Source organism: Gopherus flavomarginatus, chromosome 12 (assembly GCF_025201925.1).
Source record: "Gopherus flavomarginatus isolate rGopFla2 chromosome 12, rGopFla2.mat.asm, whole genome shotgun sequence".
In the NCBI taxonomy this organism is placed as follows: Eukaryota; Metazoa; Chordata; order Testudines; family Testudinidae; genus Gopherus; species Gopherus flavomarginatus.
Genome location: NC_066628.1, coordinates 43586787 through 43608212, shown reverse-complemented (window position 1 = coordinate 43608212; position 21426 = coordinate 43586787). Strand labels below are relative to the sequence as shown.

At 42.3% G+C, this 21426-nt stretch overlaps 1 protein-coding gene across 1 annotated transcript in view; it reads right to left on the bottom strand.

Annotated features, from left to right (window-relative positions):
• The window catches only part of SUZ12 (SUZ12 polycomb repressive complex 2 subunit), a 54875-nt gene that overhangs the window by 7127 nt on the left and 26322 nt on the right, over positions 1-21426 (bottom strand). The window contains exons 7-10 of the mRNA XM_050920710.1: positions 19269-19500; positions 18293-18395; positions 14042-14147; positions 7331-7508 (exon numbers count right to left, since the gene is read on the bottom strand). Coding sequence (XP_050776667.1) covers positions 7331-7508; positions 14042-14147; positions 18293-18395; positions 19269-19500 — 619 coding nt within the window. The remainder of the gene's footprint in view (positions 1-7330; positions 7509-14041; positions 14148-18292; positions 18396-19268; positions 19501-21426) is intronic.

Sequence of the window (21426 nt, the reverse complement as noted above, 5' to 3'; positions counted from 1 at the left end):
ATATAATTTAAACACCAAGTGGCTTTCCAGATTGGGGGAACCCTTCAGATGACCTGAACATTTCAAGTTAAGAACAATGTTCTCTTTTCTGGTCAGGGCTTCTCCATTTAAGTTAAGACATTTCTTTAGTAATAGTTAAAACAGAGCTGGGTGGGAAACACTGAAAACTATAGCTTCAGATGACTGCACTCAGAACACATTGCCTAAATTCAATTTCAAAGATTTCTTAAGTCAGACAAGAGAACACACAGTATCAAATACAGCTATAATGTAAAAAACAAGCATATAATTTAGAATTTTTGCCTGAAATCAAACTTTTTTGGTTAATATTAGGGCCAAGTTTTGGCATCACATATGAATATAACAATTCCTTAGTTGACAGTGCGATTTAAACATCAAATAGGTGCTTAGCACATGGTCTCTGCCAACAGCTTCCCTTTTAGCCCACTATGGTCATTCCTTTCATTCAGCATAGTAATACGATGCCCACTAGGCAAGTTACCAGTAGTAAGCCAGAAAAATTACATGCAATATGTAGACTCAAATGGAGGTCAGAGACGAGAGACCTAAGCATACACCTTGAACCTTAAAAAAGTCTACCCACTAAGAAGCGAGACCAATTATAAAAAACTTACTTGCCTCTGAATAGTCAACAAAATGGGTCAAAATTAGTCTCTAACTCAGGGGTCGGCAATCTATGGCAAGCAAGCCAATTTTTAATGGCACGCAACTGCCTGCTGGGACTCCACGCGCCATTAAAAATTCTGCCGGGCGTGGCAAGCTGTGGGGTCCATGGTCCCAGGCTGGAGCACCGGGCCAAATGCAGCAGGCCGCTGACCCCTCTCCCACCTTCTCCCCTCCCCTGGAGCCCTGCCACCATGCGTGCAGAGCTCTGGGGGCCAGGGCTGCGCGCTCCCACGGGGAAGCGTTTGGCTCCGTGGGGAGGAAAAGACGCTCCCCGCTTACCCGGAGCCCTGCCACCACACGTGCAGCGCTCTGAGGGGCGGGGCTGTGCGCTCCTGCAAGGTAGTGTATCTGGCTCTGCTTGGAGCCTCAAGGTAAGGGGTCCGGATCGGGGGGGGGGGGGGCGCAGTCAGGAGACAGGGAGCAGGGTGGGTTGGATAGGGGGTGGGATCCCGGGGGGGATGGCTAGGGGCAGGGGTCTCTGGAGGGGACAGTCAGGGAGCGGGGGGGGGGGGTGCATGGGAGTTCTGGGGTCAGTTAGGGGACATGGGGTGGATAGGGGGTCAGGGCAGTCAGGAGACAGGGACCAAGGAGGGTCCGGGGGGGCAGTTAGGGTCGGGGAGTCTCTGGAGTAGAGGGTCAGGGGACAAGGACCTGAGGGGGTTGGATGAGTCGGAATTTCGGAGTGGGGGGGCTGTCAGGAAGCAGGGATGTGGAGAGGGGTTGCAGCAAGCAGGGAGAGGGTTTGCATGGGTCAGGAGTTCTGGGGGTCCTGTCAGGGGGCGGGGAGCGGTTGGATGGGGCATGAGAGTCCCAGAGTCTGCCTGGGGATGGGGGTGTGGATAAGGGTTGGGGCAGTCAGGGGACAGGTAGGGGGTAAGGTCCTGGGGGGGCAGTCAGGGGACAAGGAGCAGGGAGGTTTCGATAGGGGATGGGGTTCTGGGGGGCAGTTAGGGGACAAGGAGCGAGGGGGTTGGAGGTTATGAGGGGGACAGTCACCTAGCCCTCTGCCCTGAGTCCTGACCCCCACACACACACACACTCTCCAGGCCCCTGCCCGTGGCCCTGTACCTACCTCATGCACACCCAGACCTCTGCTTGACTTCTTCACACACCCCCCATAACCCCAGCCCTGACTCTGGCATCCCCACATATACCCAACCAGCCTCTGCCCTGACACCTGCATCCCCCCACATCCCGAGCCCCCGACACCTGATGCATCCCCCACATCCCCATCTTCACCCTGAGCACCAAATGGGAGCTCCTGCACCCCCCCCCCCCCCCCCCACATTACCATCTGCACCCCCTCACATCACATGGGAGCTGCCCAGGTAAGTGCCCCCACACCTACACCTCCTGTCCCCTCCTTCTTTCTAGCTCCTGGCCAGACCCTTCACCCCCAGCCCTGTGCTCAATGCACTCCCACCCTCAGCTCAGTGCAGAGAGAGGAAGAGACTGGGCCAGAACCAGGGAAAAGGTAGGTACCCACTGTATGTGGGCAGGGCTGGGACCCCAGACTGGCAGTGGGATGAGCGGGTCCAGCAGCTGGGATCCCGGCTGGCAGGAGCCGGCAGATGGAACCCCTGAGCTGCAGTGGGCTGAGCTGCTCAGTCCACTGCCGGTCCGGGGTCCCAGCAGCCGGCCACGCACAGCCTGCTGCTGGTCTGGGGTTCTGGCTGCTGGACCCTTGCCAGCCGGGGTCCCGGCCACAGGCCCTGCTCAGCTCACTGCCGGCCTAGGTGAACAGAACCCCAGACCAGCAGTGGTAAAATCAAGATTTTAATTTAATTTTAAATGAAGCTTCTTAAACGTTTTGAAAACCTTGTTTATTTTACAATAAAACACTAGTTTAGTTATATAATACATAGACTTATAGAGAGAGACCTTCTAAAAATATTAAAATGTATTACTGGCACGTGAAACTTTAAATTAGAGTGAATAAATGAAGACTTGGCACACCACTTGTGAAAGGTTGCAGACCCCTGCTCTAACCACCAAATATAGAACCTTGATTTTCAAGCTGTTTACAAAATTTTAGGAACAGGTGAAAATATGCAGACCCTTGCTATAATTCCAACATAAAAGCAAGAAAAGGACCTACACCCCTAGTTCTTTGTACCACCTACAAAGAACTAACATTGCATGGGTAATAAGCTATGGGCTTTCTTCTGGTTTTCAGGATTTAGCAGAGGGTCAACCCAATGTCCTGAAAAGCTTTACTGTCTTAGAGAGATCCTTTCAAAAGTCTGCCAGGAACACAGCTGACAACGTTCAGAGCATATTTATTCTTCAGAAAGCAGCATCAGATCCTGTCTTTGCTGTCTGGGTTCCACTACAGACCATCTCAATCTGCAGATGTTTTAATCAAGTCTTTTCTGTCCATCTTCACTTCTCAACACTCAGGAAATAAGATGCAGATATTAGAAACTTCCTCCACTATAAAAAACAACTTGTCAATGGTCCAAAGTGCTGGGATACGAATCTATTACAGAATCTTCAAAGTATTGTTTTAGTTGATAAATACACCTTCAAGATCGTCTATTGATTGCAGAGTGCTTTGGAGCACCTTGCCTGGTGGGATCTCTCATCTGGGAGAACATGATCTTCGGTGAGCCAGCCTGCTTGATAAGATGCTCTGATGCAAGACAAGTTAACAATGCAGCTTTTCTGGCCAACAACCTGTTCCTTGTCCCTCTCTGTTCATTTCTGCAGTCAACTAATATTCTGCTCAACAATTCCACCACTAGCCAACCCCAGAGAAACAGTGGACCACCAGGAGACCTGGGATGGAGAAGCAGTAAGAAAAGTGGAACTTTGCCAGTCGAGGGGGAATACAACTTCCTCCTGAAGGCTTCCTCTACTAGGACTTAACTAAGTTTATCTGGACTGAATTAACAGTCCGTATTTCCAAAGTCATGAAGTAACTCCTATCCCATCTCTAATTCCTAGTTTGGGTGGAGGATTAATTGAAAGGATCTGGCACTAGGAAGGCCTTACTAAGGACAGCATCATTTCAGTGCTTTATTCTGGACAGCATCTCAGATTCCTAGAAGGTGCAGCTGCCATTCTGAGTATAGCTGAGAAAGTTAAGGTTCACCCTGTGAAGGTTGGGCATGGACTTCTGGAGAGCTAGGCACTGATGCTGTTGCTGATTGGTGTCTGCATTATTACACAGAAGAGCTGAAGTAGTTACATGAATTCCTATCCCCTGGAAGAAGTTGTATAGAGATGGGGGCCACTTGTGACCCATGTAGTTTATTACCGTATAATACAATAGCTGGGCAAATTATAAAAACATGCACCTATTGGAAACAAATGGCCACAAAACAGACCTTCTCCTGTTACTACTTCCAGCCAGATGGTTATTATTCCAATGGACCAAAATCAGCAAACAAGAGATTAAATTAATGCATCTTGCACTACCATCCTAAAGGCATCAGACTTAAGCGAACTAGAAGAAGAAACTCCAGAACAGAGGAGACTCTAAAGAGAATAACTGCCTCCTTCAACATCTAGGAATTAAATCCTGGTGGATAGAACTGCATTCCAGCTAAAACCTATGAGGGACACTGGAAGTTTCCAAGACAGTTAATGTTTTATAAATAATAATATATCTTGAAAATCTGAATAGATTTGCAAGATTTCAACGATGATGCTTAAAAGCAAGGCTTATTATATGAGTAAAAAGGTAAATTTTCTATTTTGACATTTTAGGACCTTTAACTGAGAAGTGTCTTTTTTGAAGAGAGAGCTAACGTCATTTTCATACCTTACCTCCAACACTATAGCTATGACCGATGCCTGCATTAATCCCTTTTACAAGGGGTTTCTTATATAGCCACTATAATTCTCAATGCAAATCAAAGTCCAGATATAATTTTATATGCAATAAAAATACACTTTCAAAAATGACCCATTTACAAATTTAGGTGACAGCTTTTAAATAGGTACTGAAGACATTTCTTTAGGCTTGTGTATATTTTGCCATTTTGTTTTATGTACAGGCATTTCAATAGTGCTCATCAAAATACTAGGTTTCAGAGTAGCAGCCGTGTTAGTCTGTATCCACAAAAAGAACAGGAATACTTGTGACACCTTAAAGACTAACACATTTATTTGAGCATAGGTTTTCGTGGGCTACAGCTCACTTCTTCAGATGCATAGAATGAAACATATAGTAAGGAAACTCCAATGAGAAACTGCTGAACTTGAATTAATATGCAACTAGATACCATTAACTTAGGCTTGAACAGAGACTGGAAATGGCTGAGTCATTACACAGATTCTTGTGGCACCTTACAGACTAACAGACGTTTTGGAGCATGAGCTTTCGTGGGTGAATTCACCCATGAAAGCTCATGCTCCAAAACGTCTGTTAGTCTATAAGGTGCCACAGGATTCTTTGCTGCTTTTACAGATCCAGACTAACATGGCTACCCCTCTGATTCTTGATTACACAGATTGAATCTATTTCCCCATGTTAAGTATCCTCACACCTCGTCAACTGTCTGAAATGGGCCATCTTGATTATCACTACAAAAGTTTTTTTCTCCTACTGATAATAGCTCATCTTAATTAATTAGTCTCTTAGAATCGGTATGGCTACTTCCACCTTTTCACGTTCTGTATGTGTGTGTGTGTATATATATATATATATCTCCCTACTGTATGTTCCATTCTACACATCTGAAGAAGTGGGCTGTAGCCCACGAAAGCTTATGTTCAAATAAATGTGTTAGTCTAAGGTGCATCAAAATACTAGTTCATATAAATTAAACCAATTTAATTATGCCAGATGACTGAAAAAATGTCTCTCTCAGGTATGCAGTGAATATCAATAGCTTATGATAAAACAGGTCTCTGAAGTAGTAGTGGGCCAGATTATATTGACAAAAGTGATTTAAATTTCTACTTACACAGCAGCACCAACATCTATGTATAAAAATCCAACTGTTCCACTAACATTGCATTGAGTACAAAAGATTTCAAGATTAAGTAAACGCAAAAATGTAAAATACTACTATTTAAAAAATTTTTTCAACTACAGTAATCCATTAAAGTCTTCAGTTCTATTATAAATTAAAATGGGAATGAAATAGTGAACATTTCAACAAGTCATTTTCCTAACTGAAGCATTTTGAACTAATATTAAATGAATTTGAAAAGAGCACTCTAGCCAATATTGCTTGACTTTAATGACATTTAATGCAGTGATGAAGAAAAAGTTTTAAACACTGACATTGTTACAGTATGAATCTAGACTCCCAATCCGTTACGGGAAGACCTTACAGTAAACGCTAACAGGTTGCTGAGAGGGGAAAAAAAGAGAGTGTCAAGAGAAAATTAATTTAACCAAAATGAAAAGACAGAACAAAGTTTGGAAGATTTTTAATATCTAGAGCTCTGATCCTTAGACTTACTGACTTTTCCACTAACAGGTTGCTGAGGAGAAAGATGGTCAAAAGAAGCAGTTCAATAATAAAAACACAAAAATCTGAGTTTAAAGCTTCACCTATATTCTATGAATACTAATTTACCTCAATTACAAATGACTAAATCAGCTTTGTTCTAACTGACCAACAGGATACCAGTACACAGTTTTACCGCTGAGCATTATGGGTAGAAATTGGAGCTACTGCCGCTCCTCTGAAGGCTGAGTTGTTACAATTTTCAGAACTCCTCTTTCATATAGATGGAAAGTACAAGCATGATATTCTAAGAGTAAGTAATTTCCGTCAGCTAATCACATGCAAAATACTGAGCAAAAAGGTCAAAAAATTGAAAACCCTGACAAATATCTAAGAAACTCATCTTACTTGAACAGTAAATATAGTTCAGTTTTACAATACACCATATTAATTACATGTCAAGGAGATCATTACCAGTTCAATATTATTCCCAGACAATATAAAAATTAGCTCCAGAGATTAGAAAATCTCTATATTCTGATGAATGCCAGTTGAAACATCCATCTCTTAAACTTTTATCAAAATGTATTCTGATTTAAAGCACCAACTATTTCAGACAGTGCTTTTCCACTACGTTAACAGCCAGTTGTTTCTAAGTGTTACACAATTGTCATATGAATGCCAAATTCTGGATTAATGGGATCATTTTCACCACAATGCACGAGCTGGATGAAATTTCAATAATAAATTAGAAAGATTAAGGCAATCTAGGAAAGCAGAAAATCCTAGAAAAAGTATACTTAGACCCCACCAATACTATTCCAAAGATTTATATCATATCAGTATACAAGATAAGCTTTTATCTATCTGCTTATGAATATTTAAACTGATTTCACCTGCTAGTCTTAAAATAAACTTGAGGACAGCTACTTTATGTTCTGCTTACCTTAACATTACATTAAAAAATCTTCAGTAAAGCAATTAAAACATAATAATCCTACAAAAAATAAATTCGGAAAAACCAGTACATACACTATGTTTCAGCTGCAGTGGTTTTACATGATCTTTTATAGCTTCACTGGTGTAACAAGGCACCCCACAGGTTTGTTTTTTAATTTAGTAATGCAGCAATAAGGAATTCTTAAAGTGGGCATTTCAGTGTAGAAGAGCTCAAACAGATTGTTAAGACCCAAAAAAATCAGTGTCCCCAAAACATGAGAAACTGAGTGTTCACTTACCTATAGTCTGAGCAGGCTTAACAGAAGTAGGCTTGTTTTCTTGAGGGAGACTTTCTGAATTTCGTGTTGCAAGAGGTTTGGCTATAGGAGCTGTAGATTTATCATTTGTATCTCCTGTCCAACGAAGGGTAAACTGAAGTGTAGGTCCCTGAGAAAATGTTTCAAATGGAGGTAACCTCTGGGGGGAAAAACAAGGCATGTTTTAACCTGGGAAACACTGAAATTACTTTGCATGAAAAAGCTTTTATGGGTGAAGTGACACTATTTTCCCCCAACAAATCAAAATGTACAAGTGGCTTTTGATCATAATTGTAATCATTTTCTAAATTTAGACTCTTTTACTCTCAAGATGAGCATTTAAAAAAGTTTAAATTTAAAAATACTAACACTAAGGGACAAATTGTGACTCTCTCTCCATCTCCTCACACACTGGTGAGCAGTTACTCACATGAAAAGTTCTCACCTCCGTGGCCCTACTGGTGTGAATAACAGCTTACCAATATGAGAGAGGGCCCAAATTCCATGATCACTAATCTTCTTATGATTGTGTTTTTATGCTCCAGCTTGTTTTTCTAGAAGTTCTTTTTTTTTTTTAAATATATTGTTTACTATTTTCCTTCTGGACCGTATTCCTGTAGGTTTGCCCAAGTCAAATGTAATATATAACTGATTTTCAAGTTAAATGTGGCACTTAGAAGAAAGACCAACTACCATAAAAACAGTTACCTACCTTCTTGTAACTGTTCAAGATGTGTTGCTCATGACAATTCCAAGTAGGCACACGCATGTCGCAAGCACAGTTGTCGTAAGGTTTTTCCCCTAGCAGTACCCTTTGGGTCAGGCTGGGCACCCCCTGGAGTCGCACCTTCACGGCGCTGCACATAGGTCCCTGCTGACCCGCCGGCTCCTCAGTTCCTTCTTGCTGGAGTCTCTGACGGAGGGGAAGGCGGGTGGGTCTTAGAATGGATATGAACACCACATCTCAAAGAACAACAGTTACAAGAAGATAGGTAACCGTTTTTTCTTCGAGAGCTTGCTCATATTGATTCCAAGTAGGTGACTCCCAAGCAGACCGTATGAGGAGGGGTCGGAGCTCACAGATTTGCTAATTGAAGCACAGCTTTGCCAAAAGCTGTATCATTTTTGGCATGCTGGCATAATGCAAAGTAAACGTGTGGATTGAGGACCAGGTCGCTACCTGTAAATCTCCTGTACAGGAACTTGTGCCAGGAAAGTGGCTGAGGAGGCCTGCGCCCATGTAGAATGTGCTGTTAGTGTCAGGGCTGGCACTTTTGCCAGGTCGTAACACTCCCGAATGTTCCACAACAAAATTCTTTGGGATGATACAGGGAGGCCCTTCAGCCTAGCCGCTTTGGCAACGAATAGCTGGTTAGACTTTCGGAACAGTTTTGTCCTTTCAATACAGAAGGCCAAAGCCCGCCTCATGTCCAGGGAATGGAGTCTTTGCTCCCTGTTGTTGGTGTATGGCTTAAGGTAAAACACCGGAAGGGAAATGTTCTGACTTATGTGAAACTGAGATACCACTTTTGGCAGAAAGGCTGGATGGGGCCGCAACTGGACCTTGCCTTTGTAGAAGACCGTGTATGGAGGTTCACATGTCAAGGCTTTAATCTCAGATACCCAGTGCTACTCTACATGAGAGGTAGAAGAGCAAGCATGTTGCTACGGGCTCGAAGGGAGGTCCCATTAAACTGGAGAACACCAAGTTAAGATCCCATGCTAGCACTGGATGATGGTCTGCAAGGTATAACCTCTCCAGACCCATGAGAAAATGACCTACCATCGGACTAGCGAAAACTGATTGACCGTCCACTCGAGTGGAATGCCAAGATGGCTGCTAGGTGAACCTCTAAGGATGACACCGCCAGATCTGACTGCTTCAAGTGCAACAGACAGTTTAAGATGGAAGGTATTGATGCTCGAGTCAGAGATGTTCCCCTTTGCGTCGCCCAAATGGAAAATCTCATCCACTTAGCTAAGTGAGTGGCTCTAGTGTATGGCTTTTGGCTGCCGAGGACTTCCCTGACAGTTTCAGAGCACGCCAACTCCGTAGCGTTTAGCCATGAAGCTTCCATGCTATGAGTCGGAGAAACTCAAGGTTGGGGTGCTGAAGGTGACTGTGGTCTTGGGTGATGAGATCCAGCAGGGCAATTCGAGCAGCTACTGACAGTTCCCGCGATGTGTACCAGTGTTGGCAGGGCTAGGCTGGCACTATCAGAATGACTTGACACCCTGTCCCTTCTGATCTTGAGCAAGACCTTGTGAACAAGTGGGAAAGCACAAAACAAACGGTCCTTCCAGAAGAGAAGAAATGCATCCTCAGTCAAGTCCGGGCTGTGATTCAGGAAGGAGCAAAACTATTGACACTTCCTGTTCATTTTCGTCACAACCAGGTCCACCTGGGGAACTCCCCACAACTGGAAGATGATGTTCACAATGTCCAGGCAACTCGACCACTCATGGGCACGGAAGGATCTGCTGAGATGGTCCCCGCCAGCTCATTTTGTGATCCCAGAAAGTAAGATGCCTCTAGGTATATTGAGTGAGCTATGCCTAAGTGCATAGCTTGAGGGCTTCCTGGCATAGGGGAGAGAAGCGTGCTCCACCCCGTCTGTTTCTATGAAACATTGCTGTTGCACTGTCCGTTATGATCGTTACATACCTGCCCTCCAGGTGGGATTGGAAGGTTTGATAGGCTAAGCGAACCACCCTCAACTCTCTGACTTTGATATGGAGTCAAAGTTCTGTTTGGGATCAGAGGCCTTGCATCCTGAGCTCACTCAGATGCACATCCCACCCCACACTGAAATGTCTGTGACTAGCGACATTGCTGGTTGCAGTCTAGAGAAGGGCACTCCTGTACAAACTGCCTGAGGGTTGAGCCACTAACAGTGAGATCCGACAACCCAAGGAGGAAGCAACACTACCTTGTCCAAACTGTCTGTTTGGACAGTATACTGAAGCCAGCCAGGCCTGAAGGGCTCTGAGCCGCAGCCTTGTGTGCTGGACTACTTATGTGCAAGCAGCCATGTGACAGAACAACTTCAAGCAGCTCTGTCGTTGTCGTGGTGTGGAAACACTGAAAGTCCTCTGTAATAGAGCACATGGTCTGGAAGCACGACTCTGGCAGGAATGGCCTGGCTTGGGTGGAGTCTAGCACACGTCCTGTAAGGTCTATCCTCTGGGTTGGGGATAGGGTAGGCTTGGGCACATTCGGCAATAGCCCTAGATTTAATATGATTGAGCTTTGACAATGTACATACGCCTCTACCTGAGCCCTTGGGCAGCCCTTGACAAGCCAGTTGTCAAGATACGGGAACACCTGCATCTACTGTCTCCTTAGGAAGGCGGCCACAACTGTCATGCACTTGGCGAACACTCGAAGGGCCACTGAAAAGCCAAAAGGAAGGACTGTAAATTGGTAATGGCTGTGATTCACTATGAACCTGAGAAAAAGTTTGTGGAACGGAACTATTGATATGCGGAAGTATACGTCCTTCAAGTCAAGGGTGGTGCACCAGTCCCCCAGATCCAGGGATGGGATGATGGCAGCCAAAAAGACCATGAGGAACTTCGGTTTCTTCAGGAATCTGTTGAGGCTTGAAGATCGAGAATGGGTCTGAGACCCTCTTTGGCTTTGGGGATTAGGAAATATTGGGAGTAAAAACCCTTGCCTCATAGCTCCCGAGCGACCCCCTCTAAAGCTCCTGCAGCTAGGATCGTTTGCACCTCCAACATAAGAAGTTGGGACCAGGAAGGGGGATGGGAGGGAAGGGAAGAGCAATATTGGAGAGAATATCCCATGTGGAGAACCCAGCAGTCTAAGATTATCTGGGCACATGCACAGTACAAGTGGGACAGACAATTTAGACAACAGGGGGAAGGATCCAGTGACTCAAAAGGTGTGCTTGGAGCCAGAGGACTGCTTCACTGAGCCCTGGCCCTAATTGGGCAGCAGATGGGGAAACTTGCATCTGTTATTCATGCCCTGCTTCTTGGAGAAGTCCCACCTAGGCTGGGGAGGGTAGAAACAGAGGAGGTTGGGGCTTAAAATGCTTCCTCTGAGTAGCAGGAGTGCGTGGGCCCAAAGACTTCAACGTTGACCTTGAATCCTTTAGGCTATGGAGTTTGGAGTCCGCCTACTCTGAAAATAACCCCAACTTATCAAAGAGCAGGTCTTGTATTATCTGCTGGACCTCTGGGGAAGACCCGAGACTTGAAGCCAGGAAATTCTCCTCATGGCAATGGCAGAGGATATGGTCAGTGTGGGCATGTCTGCCATGTCCAGGGAGGTCCGTGCCACTGCCTTGCCCTCCACCGCCACAGATGCAAATTCTGGTCTAGAGTCTGCAGGGATCAGCTCCTTAAACTTCGTCATAGCATTCCATGAATTTAAGCTGTTTCAGCTCAAGACTGCTTGCTGGTTAGCAATTTGAAGGTGCAGTCCCCCCTGCCCCCCCCAGTGGAGTACACCTTCCTGCTGAAAAGGTCCAGCTTTTTTGAGTCCATGGATTTTGGGATTGGGCCCTGCTGCCCATCTTTCTTTCTCCTTCATTCGCAGCAGCTACACTAGCAACCCCAGCTGTAGATGAGTAAACAGGTATTTGTACCCTTTCAAAGGTACGAAATATTACCTTTCTACCCCCTTAGCTGTAGGGGGTATACAGGCAGAAGTCTACCACAAGGTCTTCGTGGTGGTCTGGATAGTTTTTATAAGGGGTAATGCTACCTTAAAAGGGACTCGCGGGACCTAGGATGTCCACCAGGGAGTCCACTGACTTGACCACCTCCTCAGCCTGTAGCTCTAGGTTTTGAGCCACTCTGTGTAGCAGCTCCTGGTGGGCTCTATTGTCAATAGGAGGCAGCACAAAAGAAGACAACCCTGCCACTGCCTCGTTGGGAAAAGATGACGACATCCTAGGTAGTACTGGGCCCTCCTGACCCTCTGGCTCCCTGTTATCGTCCTGCTCGATGCTTCGCTGTTTGGTGCTGGGGGCAGCCACAGTGCCAGTATCCGACGTCATCTCGGTGCCTCGGGATGGGAGGCAAGTCCTGGGGTGGTGGAGAGACATGCCTGATGGAAACTTACTGTGAGTCCCTGAAATAGGTACCCTGGGCCTGATGGTATGGCCACGGGGTCCAGAATGGCCATTGTGCGGGCCCCTGCCACTGCCACTGCCCCAGTCATAGCACCATAGGGAAACTTAGCCTGCCTCCTGTCTATAGCAGCACCCATTCCAATGGGTGCTGACTGCGCCTTAAGTAATAGAACTATGCCTCTGTCATTGGACTCAGATTCCAAACACGGAGCCCATGCCGGTACCAAGCGGGATGGTGCCGCGGAGACCGTGAGCGGTACTACATCACTGCAGGCTTGCCTCTGAACAGCACCACACCTTGCAGTGCCTGAGGTCTATCTCATCCCGTGGGGGACTGCGGTACCATCATGGCCATCAGGTCCCTGGCTACCTCGAATTGTCCAAAATGGAAGGGAGCTCTAACTCCTCCACTTGGCACTCTCTAGCAGGACAGTCCACCAGCGCCAACCTGGACAAACCCCCTTGCAGGCCTGAAGTCGACAGCGCCCCTTCCTGAGAGACAGGTGCCAGGTGCCGCAGCATGGGACGCACACTACCAGCGCTGTCAGTCCCGGCTGCTCTCATTGTGAGTGAGCAATCTTTTTCTTCTTGTGCCTCATGTGAATGGTGCCTTATTGCCGCAGCGGCCTTTGGTGCCAGGGACTGACTGTGCCAAGAGTTTGTGCACCAAAAGTTCTTCCTCTGTGCTGCAGCCTCTCTAACGGAGGCTAGCGTGCGCTGCATGGAGGTGCTGTGTTCTGCTAGCCCAGAGCTGGTTAGGGATGGAGAGCTGCCTCCATGAGAAGTTACCTGAGCTTGAGTTTTAAGACAAAACCCTTTGCAGATCCTGCAACCATCTGTTTGACATGCTTCTCCCAGGCACTTTAGACCGGAGTAATGGGGATTGCCCTTTGGCATGGGCTTGTGGCAGGTCTCACACAGTTTATATCCTTGGGATCAAGGCATATCCTGAGTCCCAAGAGGGGAACAAACTGGGGTGGAGGGGGGAACCCCCAAATACAGACTAACGACAACTAAAACTAACTATTTAAAGACTGAAGATACAAAAATCACTAGAGGAATTGCTTGCAAAAGCAAGAAAGACCCTTAGCTCCAACAACCATCACTGGCAGTAAGAAGGAACTGAGGAGATGGTGGGTTGGCAGGGACCTATATGTGGCACCATAAAGGCATGACTCAAGGGGGCGCCCAGACCGACCTGAAGGTACTGCTAAGGGAAAAACCTTCCGACGACTGTGCACGCGGCACGCACACATCTACTTGGAAACGACACGAGCAAGCACTTGAAGAAATGGAGAATTTCAACACAAGTTTAGTTTGTGTAGTGACCTTAATTTTACTGTAGTTAGAGTACTATTTAAGATTTGTATTAAGAGCCTTAGTCATAGACCAGGACCCTACTGTGCTTGGAGTTGTACAAACAAAAAGGATTCCTGCCCCAAGAAGCTTACAATTTAAGTATAAGCCCAGAGACAAGAGATGATACAGAGGAATACAAGTGAACAATAAAACAGTATTGATCAGCGTGACTAGTAATGATCTCAGCAGCTTAACTCTTAAGCATTCTGTAAACTGAGACAATGGTCCATACCTTCCCATCGAGTATAGTTTCCCATGTTGCCCTTTTCTTGCTAATTGGACACTCTTCCATTTCCTGCATTGCTACTTCATATTCCCCATCCAGAAGCTGCAAGCGCCTGTATACACAAAGTAACATTTTATTCACTGTCTGCTGAAATATATTTGACATTTTAAACACTAGTGAATATATTTCAATGAAACTTGCACATACAAATCTCTCAAGGTAGTTCATCTGCATAGAACTAATGCAACTCCGCCACAGAAGTGTATTTGACAACATAGTCTGCATCTCAGCTAAAACAAAAACTATGATGAAAATGGGACACCTAACAACAAAATATGACAAAAAATCCTAGAGAACACAAAACCACATGTGAAATGAGAAAATAAACGTTAAATGCAAAATTAATGCAATGATGAGAATCTTCCTGTAAATGAAAATCCTATTGACCAAATGTCATCAAAAAATGCCCAAATTATCCATGTTCTAATATTAAGACCTTCCAGTTAAGACATCAAATCAGGACTCCTAAGACTGAAGAATTTGTCCCACACACTACCACTGCCATTTTCAGAAGCCATCTTTCAAAAACACTGTTGGTTTAATGAATGAAGTTCTCAAAAAACTCCACAAAACACCTTTGTCTCCACTGGAATAGACAATTCAAGCACAATACTATGCTTTTTCACTTCTGTCCAGATATTAACAATGTAAGTAAGGACAATGCCAAAGCATAATCTGTATAAGCATTTCATCTCAAACACGATTATTCTAAAGTCAGCCATGCAAGCTCTGCTGCTATCAGATTTCCACAGAAAAATTTTATTAAGTTCATTGCTGTCACTCATGTTGAACAGCATGGAGGAGCAACAGAGAAGTGACTAGGAAGTAAATTTTGAAGTCATATACTAGAAAATGTTTAATGGCAGCACAAGTTTCTATGACATTTCTGAAGGTATACACAAACACCAACTAAAGGCTCGTCAACATGGGATGTTACTGCATGGCAAGCCAGAAAATGAATCTACAGTAAACAAGCTTGCTGCATATAAAGTCCCATACTCTGCTCTGACTTACTATACTTTACAAGTAGTAGCCAAACCACAATAATGCCCCATGTAGAATAGCCCTAAGTATTCTGTAATGTCAAAATACAATCCCATGTACTCACTTCCTACCAAGATATTATATTTTGCTTGTCAGAGCACTATTATTTTACTACCCACATTCCAATCCTTATCAACAGCTCAAAGTTGCAAATGCATAATCCATGTCTGAAAGAAACAAACTTTAAAAATTGCTTGCTGAACAGTTAAGTGCTACGTGAGTTTATCCAAACCATTTTATCAGTATTCAATAAAAGAATCATGCCTTGCTGGAAAACAGTACTGCCTGTATTTTTAGATGTCTCAACATGTGATACTGTAATAGCTGCTTATTGACTTGGAATAGCCTTCCCTTTAGATATGAAACATGTTTACCATAATGGAAGAATCTTAGTCTAAAGTTAGAAATAGAGCAAGTAAACCGTCAGAGACCTGTTTGTTTTGCTTCTTGATGGCATTTGGTAAACCGCGAAATGATCCATCAATACTCCATTCAGAAAATGGAAAGAGATTTAGAAGAAGACAAAGACAACATGGACAGAAAGAAAACACAGGAGACTAGCAGGGAACGTAAATGAGATCTCAACTGGAGGACTGAATCTTAAATATTTGCCTTTTCTGGATACTCTGCCCCAAACAGTGATTAAAACACTTGCCTCAAATGATTAATATAAATGATTAATTTGTATTTTTATGGAAAATTTAAAAGGAAGTTTAAGTTGCTATAACTGGCAACTCTGACAATGAAGAAAAGTTGATTTTAACGGAACAGAAAGCATGTTTGAAGTCGCAAACATGTTTTCTTTCATCATTTGAATCTGCTGAAACTGAAAAAGAATGTTTATTTACCAAGCTGAATTTTCAACTTCATGGTAAATAAAAACAAAGGAAAATAACTAACCATTTGTAACTCAGAAAAATAAGCAGAAAGTAAAGAGGTACTAAATATGAAATACATTCATAATTTGGAATACTGTGCTATCAGAGAAAACAGGGAACAGTCTAAGTTCAAGTTCATACTCTACTTCCTACGGTCACATGATATGAACATGAATTTTGTTGATTTTGCAATAAGGATGACATTTAAGATTAAACTACTTTTCAGATATTTTTGATCTGTGATAGAGTTAAATGCACTACTATGCATTTTAAACAAAATATCATACATAACATGATACAGTTAATTTACATTTTTTGAAGGAGGAGAACGTATGGAAATTATTAGCTAATTGTTAGTCCTAACCACTAACCTAAACTAAGGGTAACCTTTGTTTAGTGTAAGCGAGTTGAGTATTGATTTGGACTCAAGGATACAAGCTACACACTGTATATTCAATATTCACAGGTTAATTAATTACATTTATTATCAGATATTCCACAGACAAGACAGGGAGACAATCTTGAACATGAAGCGTCCTTCATCAGTATCTTATGAACAATGTATTTGCCAACAAGTGAAAAAGGACACTTTTTGCTTCTAGTGCATAGGGATTGGCTACAATACAAGAGACAACCAATGCAAGACAAACTCAGATTTCCAAAATAAGGATGCAATTAATAGAATTCTAACAGCTCTTCAATCTGAGTGCAGGCAATTACTACTTAGGCATTCAAAACTGTTATGCAACATACACAAGTAAAAGATAAAAATCAGCAGACTTTACAAATCCACTGAAACTACTTCAAACAGTAATGGTGAACTCCAACTCAATCTTTTGTTACAATTATCAAAACCTTGATAGTGCTTTAGAGCAAAGTCCTCCCCAACACAGCCAGGACTAGCAGCTGAGCCTGGTGCAGGGTAGGAGCCAGTGGCCAGCTCTTCCCCAGCTCCACCTCCCTACCCCACAGTTATGTCTCTCTCTGCTGGCTAACCTGGACACCCGAAACATACTGCTGGGGAGGGTTGCATGACCGCTCTTGTGGCTTCCCTTTGCTCCCAGAAAGCCATCAGAAAGTCATTTTTCTGTGCAGAAGCAAAGAAATCTGCAGGGGACAAATTCTGTTCATGTTCATCTGGAACATATGGCTGATTTGGCTTGGTTCTACTCTGAAGAACTCCTACCCAATGCTCCAGAAAATAAAACTGTCATATCCCAAGGTTTCAGAGACTGATCTAGATGACCTGCAGAATGACTATTGGATCCAACTGCAATAAAGGGAATTCTATATTAATAAGTCATACTTCCATCTAATCACAGCACACAGATTGTTTCTCATCCCAGACTCCAATATTTTAAGACTATACACAAGCAGATCTCATCCTTTGCTATCACTGGCATTTATTGCATGACTTTTCCCAAAACAAACACAGAATACTGGCGTATTCACTTAACCAAAGTAACGGTAACGGGTATCTTCTGAAGCATTTGGATTGCTTTAAGTTGTAAATAAGTGCGAAGTGCCTTTTTAAAAAAAACTAAGTATACTAACTAGTGTCATATTATCTTAATAAAAACAAAAACATTTAATAATCGTTTTATGATAACCTAATAAAGCAAGTCAGTAAGAATACAACCCAGTTTTCTTTAAACAAACCTGCATAATCAATAGGAACTGATATTTACAATGATATTTACACATGCTTGTTGTTACTCAAATCATATGCTTTTGATAGGAGAAATATGCAATTACTGTGGTGTTACTGAAGTAACGGATAACTAATCTATCCTTGAGATGATCATGGAATAGTATATGTGGCTGCATCAGGGTAAGGAGAAAGTTCTCTCTCAATAAATAAAATATCAGCTACTGTACTTAAAGAGTTATTTTCCCAATTATGCAGTCACTGGTCCATAAGACAACAGAAGTTATACCTGCCTCCAACAACTGATGAGGGACACAGATTTTATGTTGATTATCCGCAGGATGATCTTAAAACTTGTTTTAGCAGGCAATATGTTTTTCTGCATTGGTTATAAAAGAATGTTAGATTTGAAGTGTCCTCTGTGAAATCTGCAAACTAGTTTTTCAAGGAGTTTACACTTTTGCAGCAAAGCCCAAGTTAATAACACTTGTTTCAGCCATCCACTGATCTACACATTGAAAATGTAGAATACAAAAATTGAGAAAAATGAAATTCAAAAGCAGATTTTAATTTAACAACAAAGTGCATGAGAAACAAAAGAAAACCATTTGATTTTCATAATATTACCTGTTTTTATCAAACACTGTCATTTGTGCCACAAAAGTCTTTTCTCCATCTTCACGATTCGAAGAATTACGTTTTCTTCTAGCGGGAAGCTCCTCATTGACATCTGCATTTCACAAACATTGCATACAATTGTTAAAAATGCAGGCAATTCCAGGAAATTGGGAAGTCAGTGTGAATAAAGACCCAGCTATATATTTTAAGTTATAACATTTGTGTGATTTTTAACTAGTAACAGAGGGAAGGATTAACATAATGTGATCAATTTTTTTTTGGCACTTTATCATTAATTGAATACTAGTAACATTTTAGGACACCTCATTCTTATAGTGTTAATCACATGTTTTAACTTGGGTGTTAGATAAACTGGCTTACAGAATTAGAGCCTTGTTCTCCCTCCCTTTTCATTCTGTATTTTAACAATTAAAAGCAAAAATAAATACATACATACATACATACTTTTCTCTAAACTACCATTAAAGCTTTGCTGTCTCTAGAATACTATAATTCTCTGAAAAAAATTAAGGTATTAGATTTAGTCGGTTTTATTTTAAAACAAGATTGCTCTGTTAATGAAATACACGGCAGTATCTGCGGAATCCGTTTAGTTCAGTCACTAGTAACTTCCAGCAGTGTTTTGGCAGGATGATTAATCAACAGCAGGAATGAAGAGATTCCAGAGTTCTGTTTTATATCAACTCTATGCCAGAACTAGCCTTTACTATTTTATGCACATTACACCATACATCTTGATAAAAGTTAGCTATTACATGTGTATGTTACACCAAAAGCCATTATATAGGAGTATTCTAGTACTGTCCTGAAGCAGACATCTTTACAAACTAATGAAAGCCAATTAAGTCACCCATATTTGATTCTGGATCCTACTGAGCATGACTAATCAACCTGAAGTTCTGAAACACGATACACATACATATAAGCTAAACCTGACAAATGCAAGTTCGAAAACTGAACTTACCTATGTTTTCATTAGTCTCACCATTGATCATTCCATTAAATTCTCTTCTTCCTGGACGAGTTACTCTGAATAATAATGAGTAAGACTTCACCATATGGCTGTTGCTGGGTTCAAACTCATTGCTGGAAACAGCGAGTGATGGGAAGTTGCCTGGCTTTATTTGGTTGATGTCTGGGTTCAAAGGCACCTGCTTTTTACCTGTAGGAACTTGCCTTATTGGACAACTGACATCCTGCATAGAAGAAAGTTTTTACGGTTTGGGGGTTTTGTTAAATGGAAATTCTTCACTATCTTGAAAATATGTAAAATTTAACTATCTGCTCTACCATCGTTTTGGAAATAATGGTGCTGCCTAAAACAATGCATCCTCTTGGTGTGACTAGATTCAAATTTCAAGGAACTACCAATCTGAAACAGCAATCTCAGGTTTTGCATGCATAAACAGAAATTTGAAAGTGTAGTTAAAAATGGCATTGTATAAAGAGCAGCCATTTTTTTTGAAAAGTGATTAATTTGTTACACTATCATGCAGCATTCAATAACACTGTAATGCTGTTCTTAGTCCCAATTTAATTCCATTTACTTAACAAAAGATTACATACTTTCATTATTTTTATTTAATTTATTTATTTATTTATTTATTTTGTATGGGCTCTCCTATCTTGTCCTTCCAATATTACAAAGTGCTCTTAATGAAATGTTTGGGAGATAAAGAACTACTCCACTTGGGTTTGCCATATGCAGTATCTCCCAAACAAAACATGAAGCACTTTGCCATATTGGCTGTACAAGGCAGGAAACCTTTAGAATGATTAAACTCACAACAAAATTTCTATTTAAAATAATCAACAGTAGCTCCAATCATTCTACTTGTCCACCCCTAAGTAGTAACAAACACCGTTGAATTATAGGACAGATCTTAAAAACAGATCTGAATGTCTGGCTTCTAAAAACATTCAGTCAAAGTACTTTCCCTAATTTTAAACCTAAATGGAAACAGATTTACAACTTGGCTTCCACATTTCCATAGTCATGAGGGATTTAAGAGTATATAAGGAAATGTCTGGCTAACATTAGTCTGGACTGATCCTGGAGATCAATTATCTGGCTGGCTAATTTCAAGAAGTGAAATTTGCTGGTAGCCGGGATGTAGCATTAAGTATAATTAAAGTAGCAAGCTAACTCACAGAGGCTTCTGCAAATTACTGTAGTACACTAAATTTGTGAAACAAAAATATTTCAGAAAAACTATGTAAAAAAATGAATACAGAATGGAGCAAGGAAAGGAAGAGAAGAGGTTGCACATGACTGGGGAATACAAAAGATTTTAAGCTCCTTAGGACAGCAGTTATCCTATAATTTTGTACAATGCCTAGTTTATTCTGCCTCTGGACATCACCACAATGTAAACAAAATACATGGAAATAAATTAGAAATATGGATTTAGATTGGTGACAGGACAAAAAATTGAAAATGTCTTTTACATAAAAGATGATTGAAAAACACAGCAAATTAGGTGAGATGTACAAGGAGACTAAATTATATGAAATAAAGCTGAACACAACTTTGAAATTTGAGAACCTCCACTAGTGTCATTATACTTTAAAGTAGGTTTCATTCAGGAGAAAAAAGCTTGAAAAGATTTAGCCCACTTACTAGTCAGGGCAGATACAAATGCATGTGGCGTAGTTAAAATGAATACGAGTGCTGGTGTGGCCACCAGCGAAGTCAAAGGCAGTGGCTTGTGAGAAGTCCAGCTTCTGAGGTGGTAAGAAAGGGTGCTAAGATTTAGACCAGAGTCCTGTCCCTGGACTCAATTTGGGACACCATCTTTTACACTGGGCTTCAGCTGTTACATATCTAGAAATCTGAAGCTTTAGAACACATCTAACAAATTGAAAGGAGGTCTCCACTAGTGTACTCCTTTTCAGCCTAACTGATGCTACAAAAGAAAAAACTGCATTTCTCCACTCTTCACACAGTTTTTTTTCCCCCATTTTTTTGGGGGGGGGGGGGGGGGAGAGAGAGAGAGAGAGAGAGAGAGAGAGAGAGAGAGAGAACGGAGCATGGACCTTATCCCGTGTAAATCATTTCAGTGCCTAGCCAATATTGTTCACAGATATATGCAAACTCAGAAAGACATGCTATATTTGGTAAG